The sequence below is a fragment of the Mustelus asterias genome, unplaced genomic scaffold (assembly GCF_964213995.1).
Source record: "Mustelus asterias unplaced genomic scaffold, sMusAst1.hap1.1 HAP1_SCAFFOLD_2095, whole genome shotgun sequence".
Classification (NCBI taxonomy): Eukaryota; Metazoa; Chordata; class Chondrichthyes; order Carcharhiniformes; family Triakidae; genus Mustelus; species Mustelus asterias.
In genome coordinates, this window is record NW_027592040.1 from 46,226 (window position 1) to 63,008 (window position 16,783).

Genomic DNA, 16,783 nt, shown 5'->3' on the forward strand with positions numbered 1-16,783 from the left:
GACAGTGCGGCACTCCCTCAGTACTGACCCTCCGACAGTGCGGCGCTCCCTCACCACTGACCCTCCGACAGTGCGGCACTCCCTCAGCACTGACCCTCCGACAGTGCGGCACTCCCTCAGCACTGACCCTCCGACAGTGCGGCACTCCCTCAGCACTGACCCCTGACAGTGCGGCACTCCCTCAGTGAGAGTGTTAGCCTCGATCACGAGGCCCCAGTCTCTGGTTTGAGTCTCAAATACAGAACCTTCCGACAGAGGCTCGTAAAGGACAGTTGTACCCACGCACAGGACAAAGGCTGGTATTTTTAGAGTATAACATTCCTTTCGTTGGCGAGGATATTTCCCCGTCTCCTCAAGTGCAGCCAACAATGGCTCCCTTCTTCCCAATTTGTGTCTGGCACAGTCTCGCCTCGCAGGCGGAGGAGCGAACAATCTGATGACCACGTGTTGGTAAAGGCCAACAATGGCTGGTCACATGACGGAAAAGGGCAGAGGTGCTCTCCTACGGTGCCACGCTGGTTAACGGAGGGGGAGTGCTCGGTAAACTGTGAACAGGACCATCTGGAGTTACTAGCTTCAGTTCTGGGCCCCTCAGGGGAGGATAGCCTGGGACCAACCCCTCAGGGGAGGATAGACTGAGCCCCAGCCGCTCAGGGAGGATAGACTGAGCCCCAGCGCCTCAGGGGAGGATAGACTGAGCCCCAGCCTCTCAGGGAGGATAGACTGAGCCCCAGCGCCTCAGGGGAGGAGAGACTGAGCTCCAGCCTCTCAGGGGAGGATAGACTGAGCCCCAGCGCCTCAGGGGAGGAGAGACTGACCTCCAGCCTCTCAGGGGAGGATAGACTGAGCCCCAGCGCCTCAGGGGAGGATAGACTGAGCCCCAGCGCCACAGGGGAGGATAGACTGAGCCCCAGCCGCTCAGGGAGGATAGACTGAGCCCCAGCGCCTCAGGGGAGGAGAGACTGAGCTCCAGCCTCTCAGGGGAGGATAGACTGAGCCCCAGCGCCTCAGGGGAGGAGAGACTGAGCTCCAGCCTCTCAGGGGAGGATAGACTGAGCCCCAGCGCCTCAGGGGAGGATAGACTGAGCCCCAGCGCCTCAGGGGAGGATAGACTGAGCCCCAGCCACTCAGGGGAGGATAGACTGGGCCCAACCCCTCAGGGGAGGATAGACTGAGCCCCAGCGCCTCAGGGGAGGATAGACTGGGCCTCAGCCCCTCAGGGGAGGATAGACTGGGCCCAACCCCTCAGGGGAGGATAGACTGAGCCCCAGCGCCTCAGGGGAGGATAGACTGAGCCCCAGCGCCTCAGGGGAGGAGAGACTGAGCTCCAGCCTCTCAGTGGAGGATAGACAGGGCCCCAGCGCCTCAGGGGAGGATAGACTGAGCCCCAGCACCTCAGGGGAGGATAGACTGAGCCCCAGCGCCTCAGGGGAGGATAGACTGAGCCCCAGCCTCTCAGGGGAGGATAGACAGGGCCCCAGCGCCTCAGGGGAGGATAGACTGAGCCCCAGCGCCTCAGGGGAGGATAGACTGAGCCCCAGCGCCTCAGGGGAGGATAGACTGAGCCCCAGCCTCTCAGGGGAGGATAGACAGGGCCCCAGCGTCTCAGGGGAGGAGAGACTGGGCCCCAGCACCTCAGGGGAGGACAGACCGAGCCACAGCCCCTCAGGGAAGGACAGACTGGGCCACAGCCCCTCAGGGGAGGATAGACTGGGCCCCAGCGCCTCAGGGGAGGATAGACTGAGCCCCAGCCTCTCAGGGGAGGATAGACAGGGCCCCAGCCGCTCAGGGGAGGATAGACTGGGCCCCAGCGCCTCAGGGGAGGATAAACTGGGCCCTCAGTGCCTCAGGGGAGGATAGACTGGGCCCCAGCCGCTCAGGGGAGGATAGACTGGGCCCCAGCGCCTCAGGGGAGGATAGACTGGGCCACAGCCCCTCAGCGGAGGATAGACTGGGCACCAGCCCCTCAGCGGAGGATAGACTGGGCCCCAGCCCCTCAGCGGAGGATAGACTGGGCCACAGCCCCTCAGGGGAGGATAGACTGGGCCCCAGCGCCTCAGGGAAGGATAGACTGGGCCACAGCCCCTCAGGGAAGGACGGACTGGGCCACAGCCCCTCAGGGGAGGATAGACTGGGCCCCAGCCGCTCAGGGGAGGATAGACTGGGCCCCAGCGCCTCAGGGGAGGATAAACTGGGCCCTCAGTGCCTCAGGGGAGGATAGACTGGGCCCCAGCCCCTCAGGGGAGGATAGACTGGGCCCCAGCGCCTCAGGGGAGGATAGACTGGGCCACAGCCCCTCAGCGGAGGATAGACTGGGCACCAGCCCCTCAGCGGAGGATAGACTGGGCCCCAGCCCCTCAGCGGAGGATAGACTGGGCCACAGCCCCTCAGGGGAGGATAGACTGGGCCCCAGCGCCTCAGGGAAGGATAGACTGGGCCACAGCCTCTCAGGGGAGGATAGACAGGGCCCCAGCGCCTCAGGGGAGGATAGACTGAGCCCCAGCGCCTCAGGGGAGGATAGACTGAGCCCCAGCGCCTCAGGGGAGGATAGACTGAGCCCCAGCCTCTCAGGGGAGGATAGACAGGGCCCCAGCGTCTCAGGGGAGGATAGACTGGGCCCCAGCGTCTCAGGGGAGGAGAGACTGGGCCCCAGCACCTCAGGGGAGGATAGACTGGGCCCCAGCGCCTCAGGGAAGGATGGACTGGGCCACAGCCTCTCAGGGGAGGATAGACTGGGCCCCAACCCCTCAGGGGAGGATAGACTGGGCCCCAGGGTCTCAGGGAAGGATAGACTGGGCCCCAGCGCCTCAGGGGAGGATAGACTGGGCCACAGCCCCTCAGGGGAGGATAGACTGGGCCCCAGCCCCTCAGGGGAGGATAGACTGGGCCCCAGCGTCTCAGGGAAGGATAGACTGGGCCCCAGCGCCTCAGGGGAGGATAGACTGGGCCACAGCGCCTCAGGGGAGGATAGACTGGGCCCCAGCGCCTCAGGGAAGGATAGACTGGGCCACAGCGCCTCAGGGGAGGATAGACTGGGCCCCAACCCCTCAGGGGAGGATAGACTGGGCCCCAGCGCCTCAGGGAAAGATAGACTGGGCCCCAGCGCCTCAGGGAAGTATAGACTGGGCCCCAGCGCCTCAGGGGAGGATAAACTGGGCCCCTGTGCCTCAGGGGAGGATAGACTGAGCCCCAGCCTCTCAGGGGAGGATAGACTGGGCCCCAGCGCCTCAGGGAAAGATAGACTGGGCCCCAGCGCCTCAGGGAAGGATAGACTGGGCCCCAGCGCCTCAGGGAAGGATAGACTGGGCCCCAGCGCCTCAGGGGAGGATAGACTGAGCCCCAGCCTCTCAGGGGAGGATAGACTGGGCCCCAACGCCTCAGGGGAGGATAGACTGGGCCCCAGCGCCTCAGGGAAGGATAGACTGGGCCCCAGCGCCTCAGGGGAGGATAGACTGGGCCCCAGTGCCTCAGGGGAGGATAGACTGGGCCACAGCCTCTCAGGGGAGGATAGACTGGACCCCAACCCCTCAGGGGAGGATAGACTGGGCCCCAGCGCCTCAGGGGAGGATAGACTGGGCCCCAGCGCCTCAGGGGAGGATAGACTGGGCCCCAGTGCCTCAGGGGAGGATAGACTGGGCCACAGCCTCTCAGGGGAGGATAGACTGGACCCCAACCCCTCAGGGGAGGATAGACTGGGCCCCAGCGCCTCAGGGGAGGATAGACTGGGCCCCAGCCCCTCAGGGGAGGATAGACTGGGCCACAGCCCCTCAGGGAAGGATAGACTGGGCCCCAGTGCCTCAGGGAAGGATAGACTGGGCCCCAGCGCCTCAGGGAAGGATAGAGTGGGCCCCAGCGCCTCAGGGAAGGATAGAGTGGGCCCCAGCGCCTCAGGGAAGGATAGACTGGGCCACAGCCCCTCAGGAAGGATAGACTGGGCCCCAGCGCCTCAGGGGAGGATAAACTGGGGCCCAGCCCCTCAGGGAAGGATAGACTGGGCCACAGCCCCTCAGGGGAGGAGAGACTAGGCCCCAATCCCTCAGGGGAGGATAGACTGGGCCCCAGCGCCTCAGGGGAGGAGAGACTGGGCCCCAGCGCCTCAGGGGAGGATAGACTGGGCCCCAGCGCCTCTGGGGAGGATAGACTGGGCCACAGCCCCTCAGGGGAGGAGAGACTGGGCCCCAGCGCCTCAGGGGAGGATAGACTGGGCCCCAGCGCCTCAGGGGAGGATAGGCTGGGCCCAAGCCCCCACTCCCTCAGCACTGACCCTCCGACACTCCCTCAGCACTGACCCTCCGACAATACGGCGCTACCTCAGTACTGACCCTCTGACAGTGCGGCACTCCCTCAGTACTGACCCTCCGACAGTGCGGCACTCCCTCAGCACTGATCCTCCGACAGTGCGGCACTCCCTCAGCACTGACCCTCTGACAGTGCGGCACTCCCTCAGTACTGACCCTCCGACAGTGCGGCACTCCCTCAGTACTGACCCTCCGACAGTGCGGCACTCCCTCAGTACTGACCCTCTGATAATACGACGCTCCCTCAGCACTGACCCTCCCACAGTGCAGCACTCCCTCAGCACTGACCCTCCCACAGTGCGGCACTCCCTCAGCACTGACCCTCTGACAGTGCGGCACTCCCTCAGTACTGACCCTCTGACAGTGCGGCACTCCCTCAGCACTGACCCTCTGACAGTGCGGCGCTCCCTCAGCACTGACCCTCTGACAGTGCGGCACTCCCTCAGCACTGACCCTCCGACAGTGCGGCACTCCCTCAGCACTGACCCTCTGACAGTGCGGCACTCCCTCAGCACTGACCCTCTGACAGTGCGGCACTCCCTCAGCACTGACCCTCTGACAGTGCGCCACTCCCTCAGCACTGACCCTCTGACAGTGCGGCACTCCCTCAGCACTGACCCTCTGACAGTGCGGCACTCCCTCAGCACTGACCCTCTGACAGTGCGGCACTCCCTCAGCACTGACCCTCTGACAGTGCGGCACTCCCTCAGCACTGACCCTCTGACAGTGCGGCACTCACTCAGCACTGACCCTCTGACAGTGCGGCACTCCCTCAGCACTGACCCTCTGACAGTGCGGCAGTCCCTCAGCACTGACCCTCTGACAGTGCGGCACTCCCTCAGCACTGACCCTCTGACAGTGCGGCACTCCCTCAGTACTGACCCTCTGACAGTGCGGCGCTCCCTCAGCACTGACCCTCTGACAGTGCGGCACTCCCTCAGCACTGACCCTCCGACAGTGCGGCACTCCCTCAGCACTGACCCTCTGACAGTGCGGCACTCCCTCAGCACTGACCCTCTGACAGTGCGGCACTCCCTCAGCACTGACCCTCTGACAGTGCGGCACTCACTCAGCACTGACCCTCTGACAGTGTGGCACTCCCTCAGCACTGACCCTCTGACAGTGCGGCAGTCCCTCAGCACTGACCCTCTGACAGTGCGGCACTCCCTCAGCACTGACCCTCTGACAGTGCGGCACTCCCTCAGCACTGACCCTCTGACAGTGCGGCACTCCCTCAGTACTGACCCTCTGACAGTGCGGCACTCCCTCAGTACTGACCATCTGACAGTGCGGTACTCCCTCAGCACTGGCACCGGGGGTGTCAGCCTGGATTGCAGGGCAGTAGGTGAGGAACCCTCAACCCTTCGACTCGGAATCCGCGCCAAGGGCAACCAACTGGTCCAGCCGCGGCTGACGTCTGCGGGTGAATCCTCGGAGGGGTGCTGCCCGGCTAGACCGCAGTGCAGGAGGACCCCTTCACCTACCTGTAGCTTCTGGCCTGCGATCTCCGTGGGGCTGTCCTGCTTGGGTGGTGGGTGGAGGTCTCCGCTGTTCACTATGTACTGGACCAGGTTCACCAGGGTGGCACACGAGTCGGCACACGTGTGAACATGGACCACATTGTTGGAGCATCGCAGCTCAAACAGCGGCTGTGCCTGGCCGGAGGAGAACAGTCGCATGTGAGTGTCTGCTGCATCCCACCCTGCACCCTACTGCATCCCCCGACACCCACCTCAGTGCTGGAACACACACACACACACACAATCACATGCGCACACACCCTCACACGTACAAAACACAAATATACACATGAACAACCACATACACAAACACATATACACAAACACATATACACACTGATACATAGACACGCAGGCGCCCAGACACAGGCGCCCAGACCCAGGCGCCCAGACCCAGGCGCCCTGACACAGGCGCCCTGACACAGGCGCCCTGACACAGGCGCCCTGACACAGGCGCCCTGACCCAGGCGCCCTGACCCAGGCGCCCAGACCCAGGCGCCCAGACCCAGGCGCCCTGACACAGGCGCCCTGACACAGGCGCCCTGACACAGGCGCCCTGACACAGGCGCCCTGACACAGGCGCCCTGACACAGGCGCCCTGACACAGGCGCCCTGACACAGGCGCCCTGACACAGGCGCCCTGACACAGGCGCCCTGACACAGGCGCCCTGACACAGGCGCCCTGACACAGGCGCCCTGACACAGGCGCCCTGACACAGGCGCCCTGACACAGGCGCCCTGACACAGGCGCCCTGACACAGGCGCCCTGACACAGGCGCCCTGACACAGGCGCCCTGACCCAGGCGCCCTGACCCAGGCGCCCTGACCCAGGCGCCCTGACCCAGGCGCCCTGACCCAGGCGCCCTGACCCAGGCGCCCTGACCCAGGCGCCCTGACCCAGGCGCCCAGACCCAGGCGCCCAGACCCAGGCGCCCAGACCCAGGCGCCCAGACCCAGGCGCCCTGACCCAGGCGCCCAGACACAGGCGCCCAGACACAGGCGCCCTGACCCAGGCGCCCTGACCCAGGCGCCCAGACCCAGGCGCCCAGACCCAGGCGCCCAGACCCAGGCGCCCAGACCCAGGCGCCCTGACACAGGCGCCCTGACACAGGCGCCCTGACACAGGCGCCCTGACACAGGCGCCCTGACACAGGCGCCCTGACACAGGCGCCCTGACACAGGCGCCCTGACACAGGCGCCCTGACACAGGCGCCCTGACACAGGCGCCCTGACACAGGCGCCCTGACACAGGCGCCCTGTCACAGGCGCCCTGACACAGGCGCCCTGACACAGGCGCCCTGACACAGGCGCCCTGACACAGGCGCCCTGACACAGGCGCCCTGACACAGGCGCCCTGACACAGGCGCCCTGACACAGGCGCCCTGACACAGGCGCCCTGACACAGGCGCCCTGACACAGGCGCCCTGACACAGGCGCCCTGACACAGGCGCCCTGACACAGGCGCCCTGACACAGGCGCCCTGACACAGGCGCCCTGACACAGGCGCCCTGACCCAGGCGCCCTGACCCAGGCGCCCTGACCCAGGCGCCCTGACCCAGGCGCCCTGACCCAGGCGCCCTGACCCAGGCGCCCTGACCCAGGCGCCCAGACCCAGGCGCCCAGACCCAGGCGCCCAGACCCAGGCGCCCTGACCCAGGCGCCCAGACACAGGCGCCCAGACACAGGCGCCCAGACACAGGCGCCCAGACACAGGCGCCCTGACCCAGGCGCCCTGACCCAGGCGCCCTGACCCAGGCGCCCAGACCCAGGCGCCCAGACCCAGGCGCCCAGACCCAGGCGCCCAGACCCAGGCGCCCTGACACAGGCGCCCTGACACAGGCGCCCTGACACAGGCGCCCTGACACAGGCGCCCTGACACAGGCGCCCTGTCACAGGCGCCCTGACACAGGCGCCCTGACACAGGCGCCCTGACACAGGCGCCCTGACACAGGCGCCCTGACACAGGCGCCCTGACACAGGCGCCCTGACACAGGCGCCCTGACACAGGCGCCCTGACACAGGCGCCCTGACACAGGCGCCCTGACACAGGCGCCCTGACACAGGCGCCCTGACACAGGCGCCCTGACACAGGCGCCCTGACACAGGCGCCCTGACACAGGCGCCCTGACACAGGCGCCCTGACACAGGCGCCCTGACACAGGCGCCCTGACACAGGCGCCCTGACACAGGCGCCCTGACACAGGCGCCCTGACACAGGCGCCCTGACACAGGCGCCCTGACACAGGCGCCCTGACACAGGCGCCCTGACACAGGCGCCCTGACACAGGCGCCCTGACACAGGCGCCCTGACACAGGCGCCCTGACACAGGCCCGCAGACAGTCACACACACAGACACATATACGTACATACACATGTCGGCACACTCAGACAAACACACACACACACACGAAGTGGGAGGGGCAGACGTAAACAGAATATTTGAGGGGCTGGATCAGAGTGAGTGTGCGGACAGAGGGAGGGGGACAGGGGGTTTATTTACTCAGACTCAGCCACTCACCAGCTTTCCCCCGACTCTCCTTTCCACGTGGTGATGACCAGTTCCAGCAGATCCACGTCGAGCACACAGACATAATCTGGACAGCGGGGGGAGGAGACAGACTGTTAGACAGGGAGTCGGCACGGAGCCACTGGACAGGGGCCGGGGAGGGAGGGAGGGAGGGAGCGGGGTCAGCGAGGGAGGGAGGGAGGGGGGCCAGCGAGGGAGGGAGGGAGGGAGGCCAGCGAGGGAGGGAGGGAGGGGGCCAGCGAGGGAGGGAGGGAGGGAGGGAGGGGGGCCAGCGAGGGAGGGAGGGAGGGGGGGCCAGCGAGGGAGGGAGGGGGGCCAGCGAGGGAGGGAGGGAGGGAGGAGGGCCAGCGAGGGAGGGAGGGGGGCCAGCGAGGGAGGGAGGGAGGGAGGGAGGGGGGCCAGTGAGGGAGGGAGGGAGGGAGGGAAGGGGGCCAGTGAGGGAGGGAGGGGGCCAGTGAGGGAGGGAGGGAGGGAGGGAAGGGGGCCAGCGAGGGAGGGAGGGAGGGAGGGAGACGGGCCTGCGAGGGAGAGAGAGAGAGGGGGGCCAGCGAGAGAGGGAGGGAGGGGGGCCAGCGAGGGAGGGAGGGAGGGGCGGGGGCCAGCGAGGGAGGGAGGGAGGGGCGGGGGCCAGCGAGGGAGGGAGGGAGGGGGGCCAGCGAGGGAGGGAGGGGCGGGGGCCAGCGAGGGAGGGAGGGAGGGGGGCCAGCGAGGGAAGGGAGGGAGGGGGGCAGCGAGGGAGGGAGGGAGGGGGGCCAGCGAGGGAGGGAGGGAGGGGCGGGGGCCAGCGAGGGAGGGAGGGGCGGGGGGGGCCAGCGAGGGAGGGAGGGAGGGGGGCCAGCGAGGGAGGGAGGGAGGGGGGACCAGGGAGGGAGGGAGGGGGTGGGCCAGCAAGGGAGGGAGGGGGGGCCAGCAAGGGAGGGAGGGAGGGCCAGCGAGGGAGGAAGGGAGGGAGGGAGGCGGGCCAGCGAGGGAGGGAGGGCGGCCAGCGAGGGAGGGAGGGCGGCCAGGAGGCGGGCCTGCGAGGGAGGGAGAAAGGGAGGCGGGCCAGCGAGGGAGGGAGGGAGGGGCGGGGCCAGCGAGGGAGGGAGGGGCGGGGGGGGCCAGCGAGGGAGGGAGGGAGGGGGGCCAGCGAGGGAGGGAGGGAGGGGGGACCAGGGAGGGAGGGAGGGGGTGGGCCAGCAAGGGAGGGAGGGGGGGGCCAGCGAGGGAGGGAGGGGGGGCCAGCGAGGGAGGAAGGGAGGGAGGGAGGCGGGCCAGCGAGGGAGGGAGGGCGGCCAGCGAGGGAGGGAGGGCGGCCAGGAGGCGGGCCTGCGAGGGAGGGAGAAAGGGAGGCGGGCCAGCGAGGGAGGGAGGGAGGTGGGACAGCGAGGGAGGGAGAAAGGGAGGCGGGCCAGCGAGGGAGGGAGGGAGGTGGGCCAGCGAGGGAGGGAGGGAGGTGGGACAGCGAGGGAGGGAGGGAGGGAGGCGGGCCAGTGAGGGGACAAGGCCGGCAAGGGAGGGGGCGGGGGGGCCAATGAGTGGGGTTGAGGGAGGGGTCGGTGAGGGGGTGGGGTCAGGCAAGGGGTAGGGGCCAGTTGAGGGAGCGGGGCCAGCGAGGGAGGGGTCGGCGAGGGGGCAGGGACAGGCGAGGAGGGGGACGGGTATGGGTCCAGGGCAGCAGAGGAGGCAGAGGAAACAGGGGTTCGGAGATAGGGAGGGAGGAAGGGTGGAGGGAATGTGGCAGGAAGGGTGAGTATAAACTGGCGAGGGGGAGCAAGTGGGTGAAGTGATGATTGGCGACCATATCGGGGACAGTAATCACTGTTCCGAGTTAGCATTACCATGGGAAAGGACAGAAATAAAGCAGGAATACATGTTTCCACACAATCCCTACCCCCAGAACCCCACACATACAATTCCTTCAGACACTAAGGGGCAATTTAGCCTGACCAAGCCAGCTAATCTTAGGGCTATGGGTGGAAAACCGGAGCACCCGGAGGAAACCCACGCAGACACGGGGAGGACGTGCAGACTCCACACAGGACAGTGACCCGAGGCTGGGAATCGAACCCGGGTCTCTGGCGCTGTGAGGCAGCAGTGCTAACCCACTGTGCCACCGTGCTGCCCCGGGTCCCTGGCGCTGTGAGGCAGCAGTGCTAACCCACTGTGCTACCGTGCTGCCCCGGGTCCCTGGCGCTGTGAGGCAGCAGTGCTAACCACTGTGCCGCCCCAGAGAGCGCAGCAGAGGTTTACAAGAATGTGGCCAGAAAAGTGAGAGTTTGGGGTTATTTTCCTTGGAATAAAATAGGCTGAACTCAATAAGAGGTCTACAAAAATTACCAGCGGAAGAGACAGAGGGGAACAGGATGACATTGTGTTGTTGGCGGAAAGTTCTCCAACCAGGGACATAGATTGAAGATAAGGTGCGGCGGGGATATGAGGAAGGAGGTGTTAATGCAGAGGGTGAGGGGGGGGGTGTCTGGTTCGATCCCCGAGTTGGTGGTGGAAGCAGAGGCCCTAAACTCTTTATAAACCATCTGGATCTGCACCTTAAGCAGTGTGAGCTACAGGGCTATGGGCCAGGTGCAGGAAGGTGGGATTAGAAAGGGCTTCCTGGGGCTGGCACAGACAGGGTGGGCCGAACGGCCTCCTTCTGCGCTGTAACCTTTCTATGGGGGGGGGGGGGGGGGGGGGGGGGAGGAGAAAGCTGAGAGAGGGACAGGTGAGGGGGTCACTGGAGTCGGGCAGGAGGAGGGAGGTGATGTGAGGCGGAAGGAATGAGAGATTCCTTCAGCGGTCTGTTAGACCGCCCTGCGACCCGGCCCAGCCTCGCTGCCTGGGGCCCGAAACTCTGGCCGGACACCCGGCTGGGAGATGTCTGAGGCCTCGAGGGGACTGGGGGGGTGGGGGGAGAGGAGGGGTGGGGGAGAGGGAGGGGGGGGGGGGAGGAAGGAGCGTTACCTTTCTTCAAGTCCACAGTTTCCACGTTGCACCTGTCACACAAATAGAGATTGCAGAGTCGTCCAAAATAAACCTGTGGGGAGATCAGAGCGAGGTCATGGTGTGAGTGAGCTGGAACCTGCAGACCGCAGACACTCTGCACGGATCCAGCAGGTCTCTGAGCAGAACCTGTACCTGATCCACTCTGCACAACACAAACACAGTGCGGCGCTCCCTCAGCACTGACCCTCCGACAGTGCGGCACTCCCTCAGCACTGACCCTCCGACAGTGCGGCACTCCCTCAGCACTGACCCTCCGACAGTGCGGCACTCCCTCAGCACTGACCCTCCGACAGTGCAGCACTCCCTCAGCACTGATCCTCCGACAGTGCGGCACTCCCTCAGCACTGACCCTCCGACAGTGCGGCACTCCCTCAGTACTGACCCTCTGACAGTGCGGCACTCCCTCAGCACTGACCCTCCGACAGTGCGGCACTCCCTCAGCACAGACCCTCCGACAGTGCGGCACTCCCTCAGCACTGAACCTCTGACAGTGCGGCGCTCTCTCAGCACTGACCCTCCGACAGTGCGGCACTCCCTCAGTACTGACCCTCTGACAGTGCAGCACTTCCTCAGCACTGACCCTCCGACAGTGCGGCACTCCCTCAGCACTGACCCTCCGACAGTGCAGCACTCCCTCAGCACTGACCCTCCGACAGTGCGGCACTCCCTCAGCACTGACCCTCCGACAGTGCATCACTCCCTCAGCACTGACCCTCCGACAGTGCGGCACTTCCTCAGCACTGACCCTCCGACAGTGCGGCACTCCCTCAGCACTGACCCTCCCACAGTGCGGCACTCCCTCAGCACTGACCCTCCCACAGTGCGGCACTCCCTCAGCACTGACCCTCCGACAGTGCGGCACTCCCTCAGTACTGACCCTCTGACAGTGCGGCTCTCCCTCAGTACTGATCCTCCGACAGTGCAGCACTCCCTCAGCACTGACCCTCTGACAGTGCGGCACTCCCTCAGCACTGACCCTCCGACAGTGCGGCACTCCCTCAGCACTGACCCTCCGACAGTGCAGCACTCCCTCAGTACTGACCCTCCGACAGTGCAGCACTCCCTCAGCACTGACCCTCCGACAGTGCGGCACTCCCTCAGCACTGACCCTCCGACAGTGCAGCACTCCCTCAGCACTGAAGATGGAAACATGCATGCCGACACGCAAACGCGGGCGCGTGCCTTGCTCGCGGCACGAGGCGGGCGCGCGCGAGTGGCAGGTGCAGAGTCTCCACGGGCTGCCTTATCTTTAAAGGCCCTTCAGCCCCTCCTGTGCTGTCCCCACCATCCAGCTCTCTTCGTCCAGGCAGTCCTATTGCCCCACCTGCTGGCGGGAAAGGAGCACGACAGGCGGGAAAATCCCCCGGCCGATCGGGAGTGACGGAAGAGGAACCGAACCCGAGACTGTCACTGAGAGCGAAAGTGGTGGTGGTGGGGGGGGGGCGGGGAGAGGAAGGAGGGTGCCGCTCGCTGACGGATGAGTCAAGGGGGGGGGTGGTGCTGGAACAGCGCAGCCACAGATGGCACTCTCTCATTCTCCCTCAACAGGAAGTAATGCCCGTCAGCATCAGAAAGCCACAACACTGGCTGGAGTTCCTCTGTTAACCCTCGAGGTGCTGGTCTCGGGGAATAACACTCACTTCCGCCGCCCCCCCCCGCCACGCGTCCCTCTCTTCGCTGACCGCCCCCCCATCCCCCCACCCCCGGCCCTTCCCCTTAAACCGTCCGCAGCGTCCCAAATTTAGATTTCCTGCACTGAAACGCCGACTGCGTTTGGGAAGGGTGGAATGCTTCACTGGCTCGCCAGCGACGACGGGACGTCCGCAGGTGCTATCAAAATGCAGGCCCGGCGTTCTGCATCGTGCAGAGTTTGGGCGGATTGGACACGCCGAGCGGGGGACACCTCCTGTCACGGTTAACTGGGCCATTCTCAGCGGAGACCCAGCCCCACACGCCCCCTCCCTATCTCTGTAACCTTCTCCAGCCCCTACGCCCCCTCCCTATCTCTGTAACCTTCTCCAGCCCCTACACCCCCACCCTATCTCTGTAACCTCCTCCATCCGCTATGCCCCCTCCCTATCTCTGTACCCCCCTCCAGCCCCACACGCCCCCTCCCTATCTCTGTAACCTCCTCCAGCCTCTACACCCCCTCCCTATCTCTGTAACCTGCTCCAGCCTCCTACACCCCCCCCTCTATCTCTGTAACCTCCTCCAGCCCCTACACCCATCCCTATCTCTGTAATCTCCTCCAGCCCCTACACCCCGCCCAATCTCTGTAACCTCCTCCAGCTCCTACACCCCCTCCCTATCTCTGTAACCCCCTCCAGCTCCTACACCCCTCCCAATCTCTGTAACCTCCTCCAACCCCTACATCCCCTCCCTATCTCTGTAACCCCCTCCAGCCCCTACACCCCCTCCCAATCTCTGTAACCTCCTCCAACCCCTACATCCCCTCCCTATCTCTGTAACCCCCTCCAGCCCCTACACCCCCTCCCTATCTCTGTAACCTCCTCCAGCCTCTACACCCCCTCCCTATCTCTGTAACCCCCTCCAACCCCCAGAACCCCTCCCTATCTCTGTAACCCCCTCCAGCCCCTACACCCCCTCCCTATCTCTGTAACCTCCTCCAGCCTCTACACCCCCTCCCTATCTCTGTAACCCCCTCCAACCCCCAGAACCCCTCCCTATCTCTGTAACCTCCTCCAGCCCCTACACCCCCGCCCTATCTCTGTAACCTGCTCCAGCCCCCGACACCACCTCCCTATCTCTGTAACCTCCTCCAGCCCCTACACCCCCTCCCTATCTCTGTAACCTCCTCCAGCCCCTACACCCCCTCCCTATCTCTGTAACCTCCTCCAGCCCCTACACCCCTCCCTATCTCTGTAACCTCCTCCAGCCCCTACACCCCCTCCCTATCTCTGTAACCTCCTCCAGCCCCTACACCCCCTATCTCTGTAACCTCCTCCAGCCCCTACACCCCCTCCCTATCCCTGTAACCACCTCCAGTCCCTACACCCCCTCCCTATCTCTGTAACCCCCTCCAGCCCCCTACACCCCCTCCCTATCTCTGTAACCCCCTCCAGCCCCCTCCCTATCTCTGTAACTCCCTCCAGCTCCGCACACCCCCGCCCTATCTCTCTAATCCCCTCCAGCCCCCTACACACCCTCCCTGTCTCTGTAACCTCCTCCAGCCCCCTACACCCCCTCCCGATCTCTGTAACATCCTCCAGCCCCCTACACCCCCTCCCTATCTCTGTAACCCCCTCCAGCCCCGACACCCCCTCCCTCTCTCTAACATCCTCCAGCCCCCTACACCCCCTCCCTATCTCTGTAACCTCCTCCAGCCCCCTACACACCCGTCCCTATCTCTGTAACCTCCTCCAGCTCCTACATCCCTCCCTATCTCTGTAACCTCCTCCAGCCCCCTAAACACACCCTCCCAATCTCTGTAACCTCCTCCAGCCTCCTACACCCCTCCCTATCTCTGTAACCTCCTCCAGCCCCTACACCCCCTCCCTATCTCTGTAACCCCCTCCAGCCCCGACACCCCCTCCCACTCTGTAACATCCTCCAGCCCCCTACACACGCTCCTTATCTCTGTAACCCCCTCCAGCCCCTACACCCGTACCTATCTCTGTAACCTCCTCCAGCTCCTACATCCCTCCCTATCTCTGTAACCTCCTCCAGCCCCTACGCCCCTCCCTATCTCTGTAACCCCCTCCAGCCCCTACACCCCCTCCCTATCTCTGTAACCTCCTCCAGACCCTACACGCCGCCCTATCTCTGTAACCTCCTCCAGCCCCTACACCCCTCCCTATCTCTGTAACCTTCTCCAGCCCCTACACCCCCTCCCTATCTCTGTAACCTGATCCAGCCCCTGCACCCCTATCTCTGTAATCTCCTCCAGTACCTACACCCCCTCCCTATCTCTGTAACCTCCTCCAGCCCCTACACCCCCTCCCAAACTCTGTAACCCCCTCCAGCCCCTACGCCCTCTCCCTCTCTCTGTAACCTTCTCCAGCCCCTACACCCCCTCCCTATCTCTGTAACCTCCTCCAGCCCCTACACCCCCTCCCTATCTCTGTAACCTCCTCCAGCCCCTACACCCCCTCCCTATCTCTGTAACCTCCTCCAGCCCCTATACCCCCTCCCTATCTCTGTAACCCCCTCCAGCCCCTACACCCCTCCCTATCTCTGTAATCTCCTCCAGCCCCTACACCCCCTCCCTATCTCTGTAACCTCCTCCAGCCCTTACACCCCCTCCCTATCTCTGTAACCCCCTCCAGCCCCCTACACCCCCTCCCTATCTCTGTAACCTCCTCCAGCCCCTACACCCCCTCCCTATCTCTGTAACCTACTCCAGCCCCTACACCCAATCCCTATCTCTGTAACCTCCTCCAGCCCCCTACACCCCCTCCCTATCTCTGTAACCTCCTCCAGCCCCTACACCCCCTCCCTATCTCTGTAACCTCCTCCAGCCCCCTACACCCCCTCCCTATCTCTGTAATCTTCTCCAGCCCCCTACACCCCCTCCCCCAATCTCTGTAACCCCCTACACCCCTCCCTATCTCTGTAATCTCCTCCAGCCCCTACACCCCCTATCTCTGTAACCTCCTCCATCCCCTACACCCCCTCCCTATCTCTGTACCCCTCTCCAGCCCCTACACCCCTCCCTATCTCTGTATCCCTCTCCAGCCCCTACACCCCCTATCTCTGTAACCTCCTCCAGCCCCCTACACCCCCTCCCTATCTCTGTAACCTCCTCCAGCCCCTACACCCCCTCCCTATCTCTGTAACCTCCTCCAGCCCCTACATCCCTCCCTATCTCTGTAACCTCCTCCAGCCCCTACACACCCTCCAAAGATGTGCAGGTTAGGTGGATTGAATGTGGGGGGGGCGGGGTTGGCCCTGGGTACGATGTTTTATCAGACAGTCGGAGCAGACCCGATGGGCTGAATGGCCTCCTCCTGCACTGTCGAAATTCCGTGATTCCTGCATCCCGGTCCCTAACACTGCCTGGCGTGGGTCAGGGGGGGTCCGACTCTGTCTGACCATCGCGCCTGCGCGAGGCCCAGCGGCCATTTTGTCACGTGCGCCGTACCTGAGGTGGAAAGTGGCCGTGTCCACGATGATATTGCTGGAAAGCGTGAAGGTTTCTGCGGTGATTAGAACTCGCACGGGGAGGTAGAGGGGTCTGCAACGGAGACCAACACACAGAGAAGTCAGTGAGCCCAGCCCCACCACAGTACGGAGAGAGAGAGAGATGTGTCATCGGGAATCAGACGGAGTGATCACACATCCACTGGGGAAAGTTACGCAGCAATAGATACGGAAAACACCGGGAAAAACTCAGCAGGTCTGGCAGCGTCTGTGAAGAGAGAATCATAGAATCCCTACAGGAGGCCATTTGGCCCATCGAGTCTGCACCGACCACAATCCCACCCAGGCCCTATCC

At 64.7% G+C, this 16,783-nt stretch overlaps 1 protein-coding gene across 1 annotated transcript in view; it reads right to left on the reverse strand.

The window, feature by feature from the left end:
- The window catches only part of LOC144489288 (autophagy-related protein 2 homolog A-like), a gene marked incomplete at its 5' end in the record, with an annotated part of 59,564 nt that extends 43,042 nt beyond the window's left edge, over positions 1 to 16,522 (reverse strand). Inside the window, 6 exon segments of the mRNA XM_078207155.1 lie at positions 5,783 to 5,953; positions 8,338 to 8,351; positions 8,354 to 8,413; positions 11,287 to 11,332; positions 11,335 to 11,359; positions 16,430 to 16,522. Of these exon segments, the coding sequence (XP_078063281.1) occupies positions 5,783 to 5,953; positions 8,338 to 8,351; positions 8,354 to 8,413; positions 11,287 to 11,332; positions 11,335 to 11,359; positions 16,430 to 16,522 (409 nt within the window).
- Positions 16,523 to 16,783: the final 261 nt, after the last annotated feature.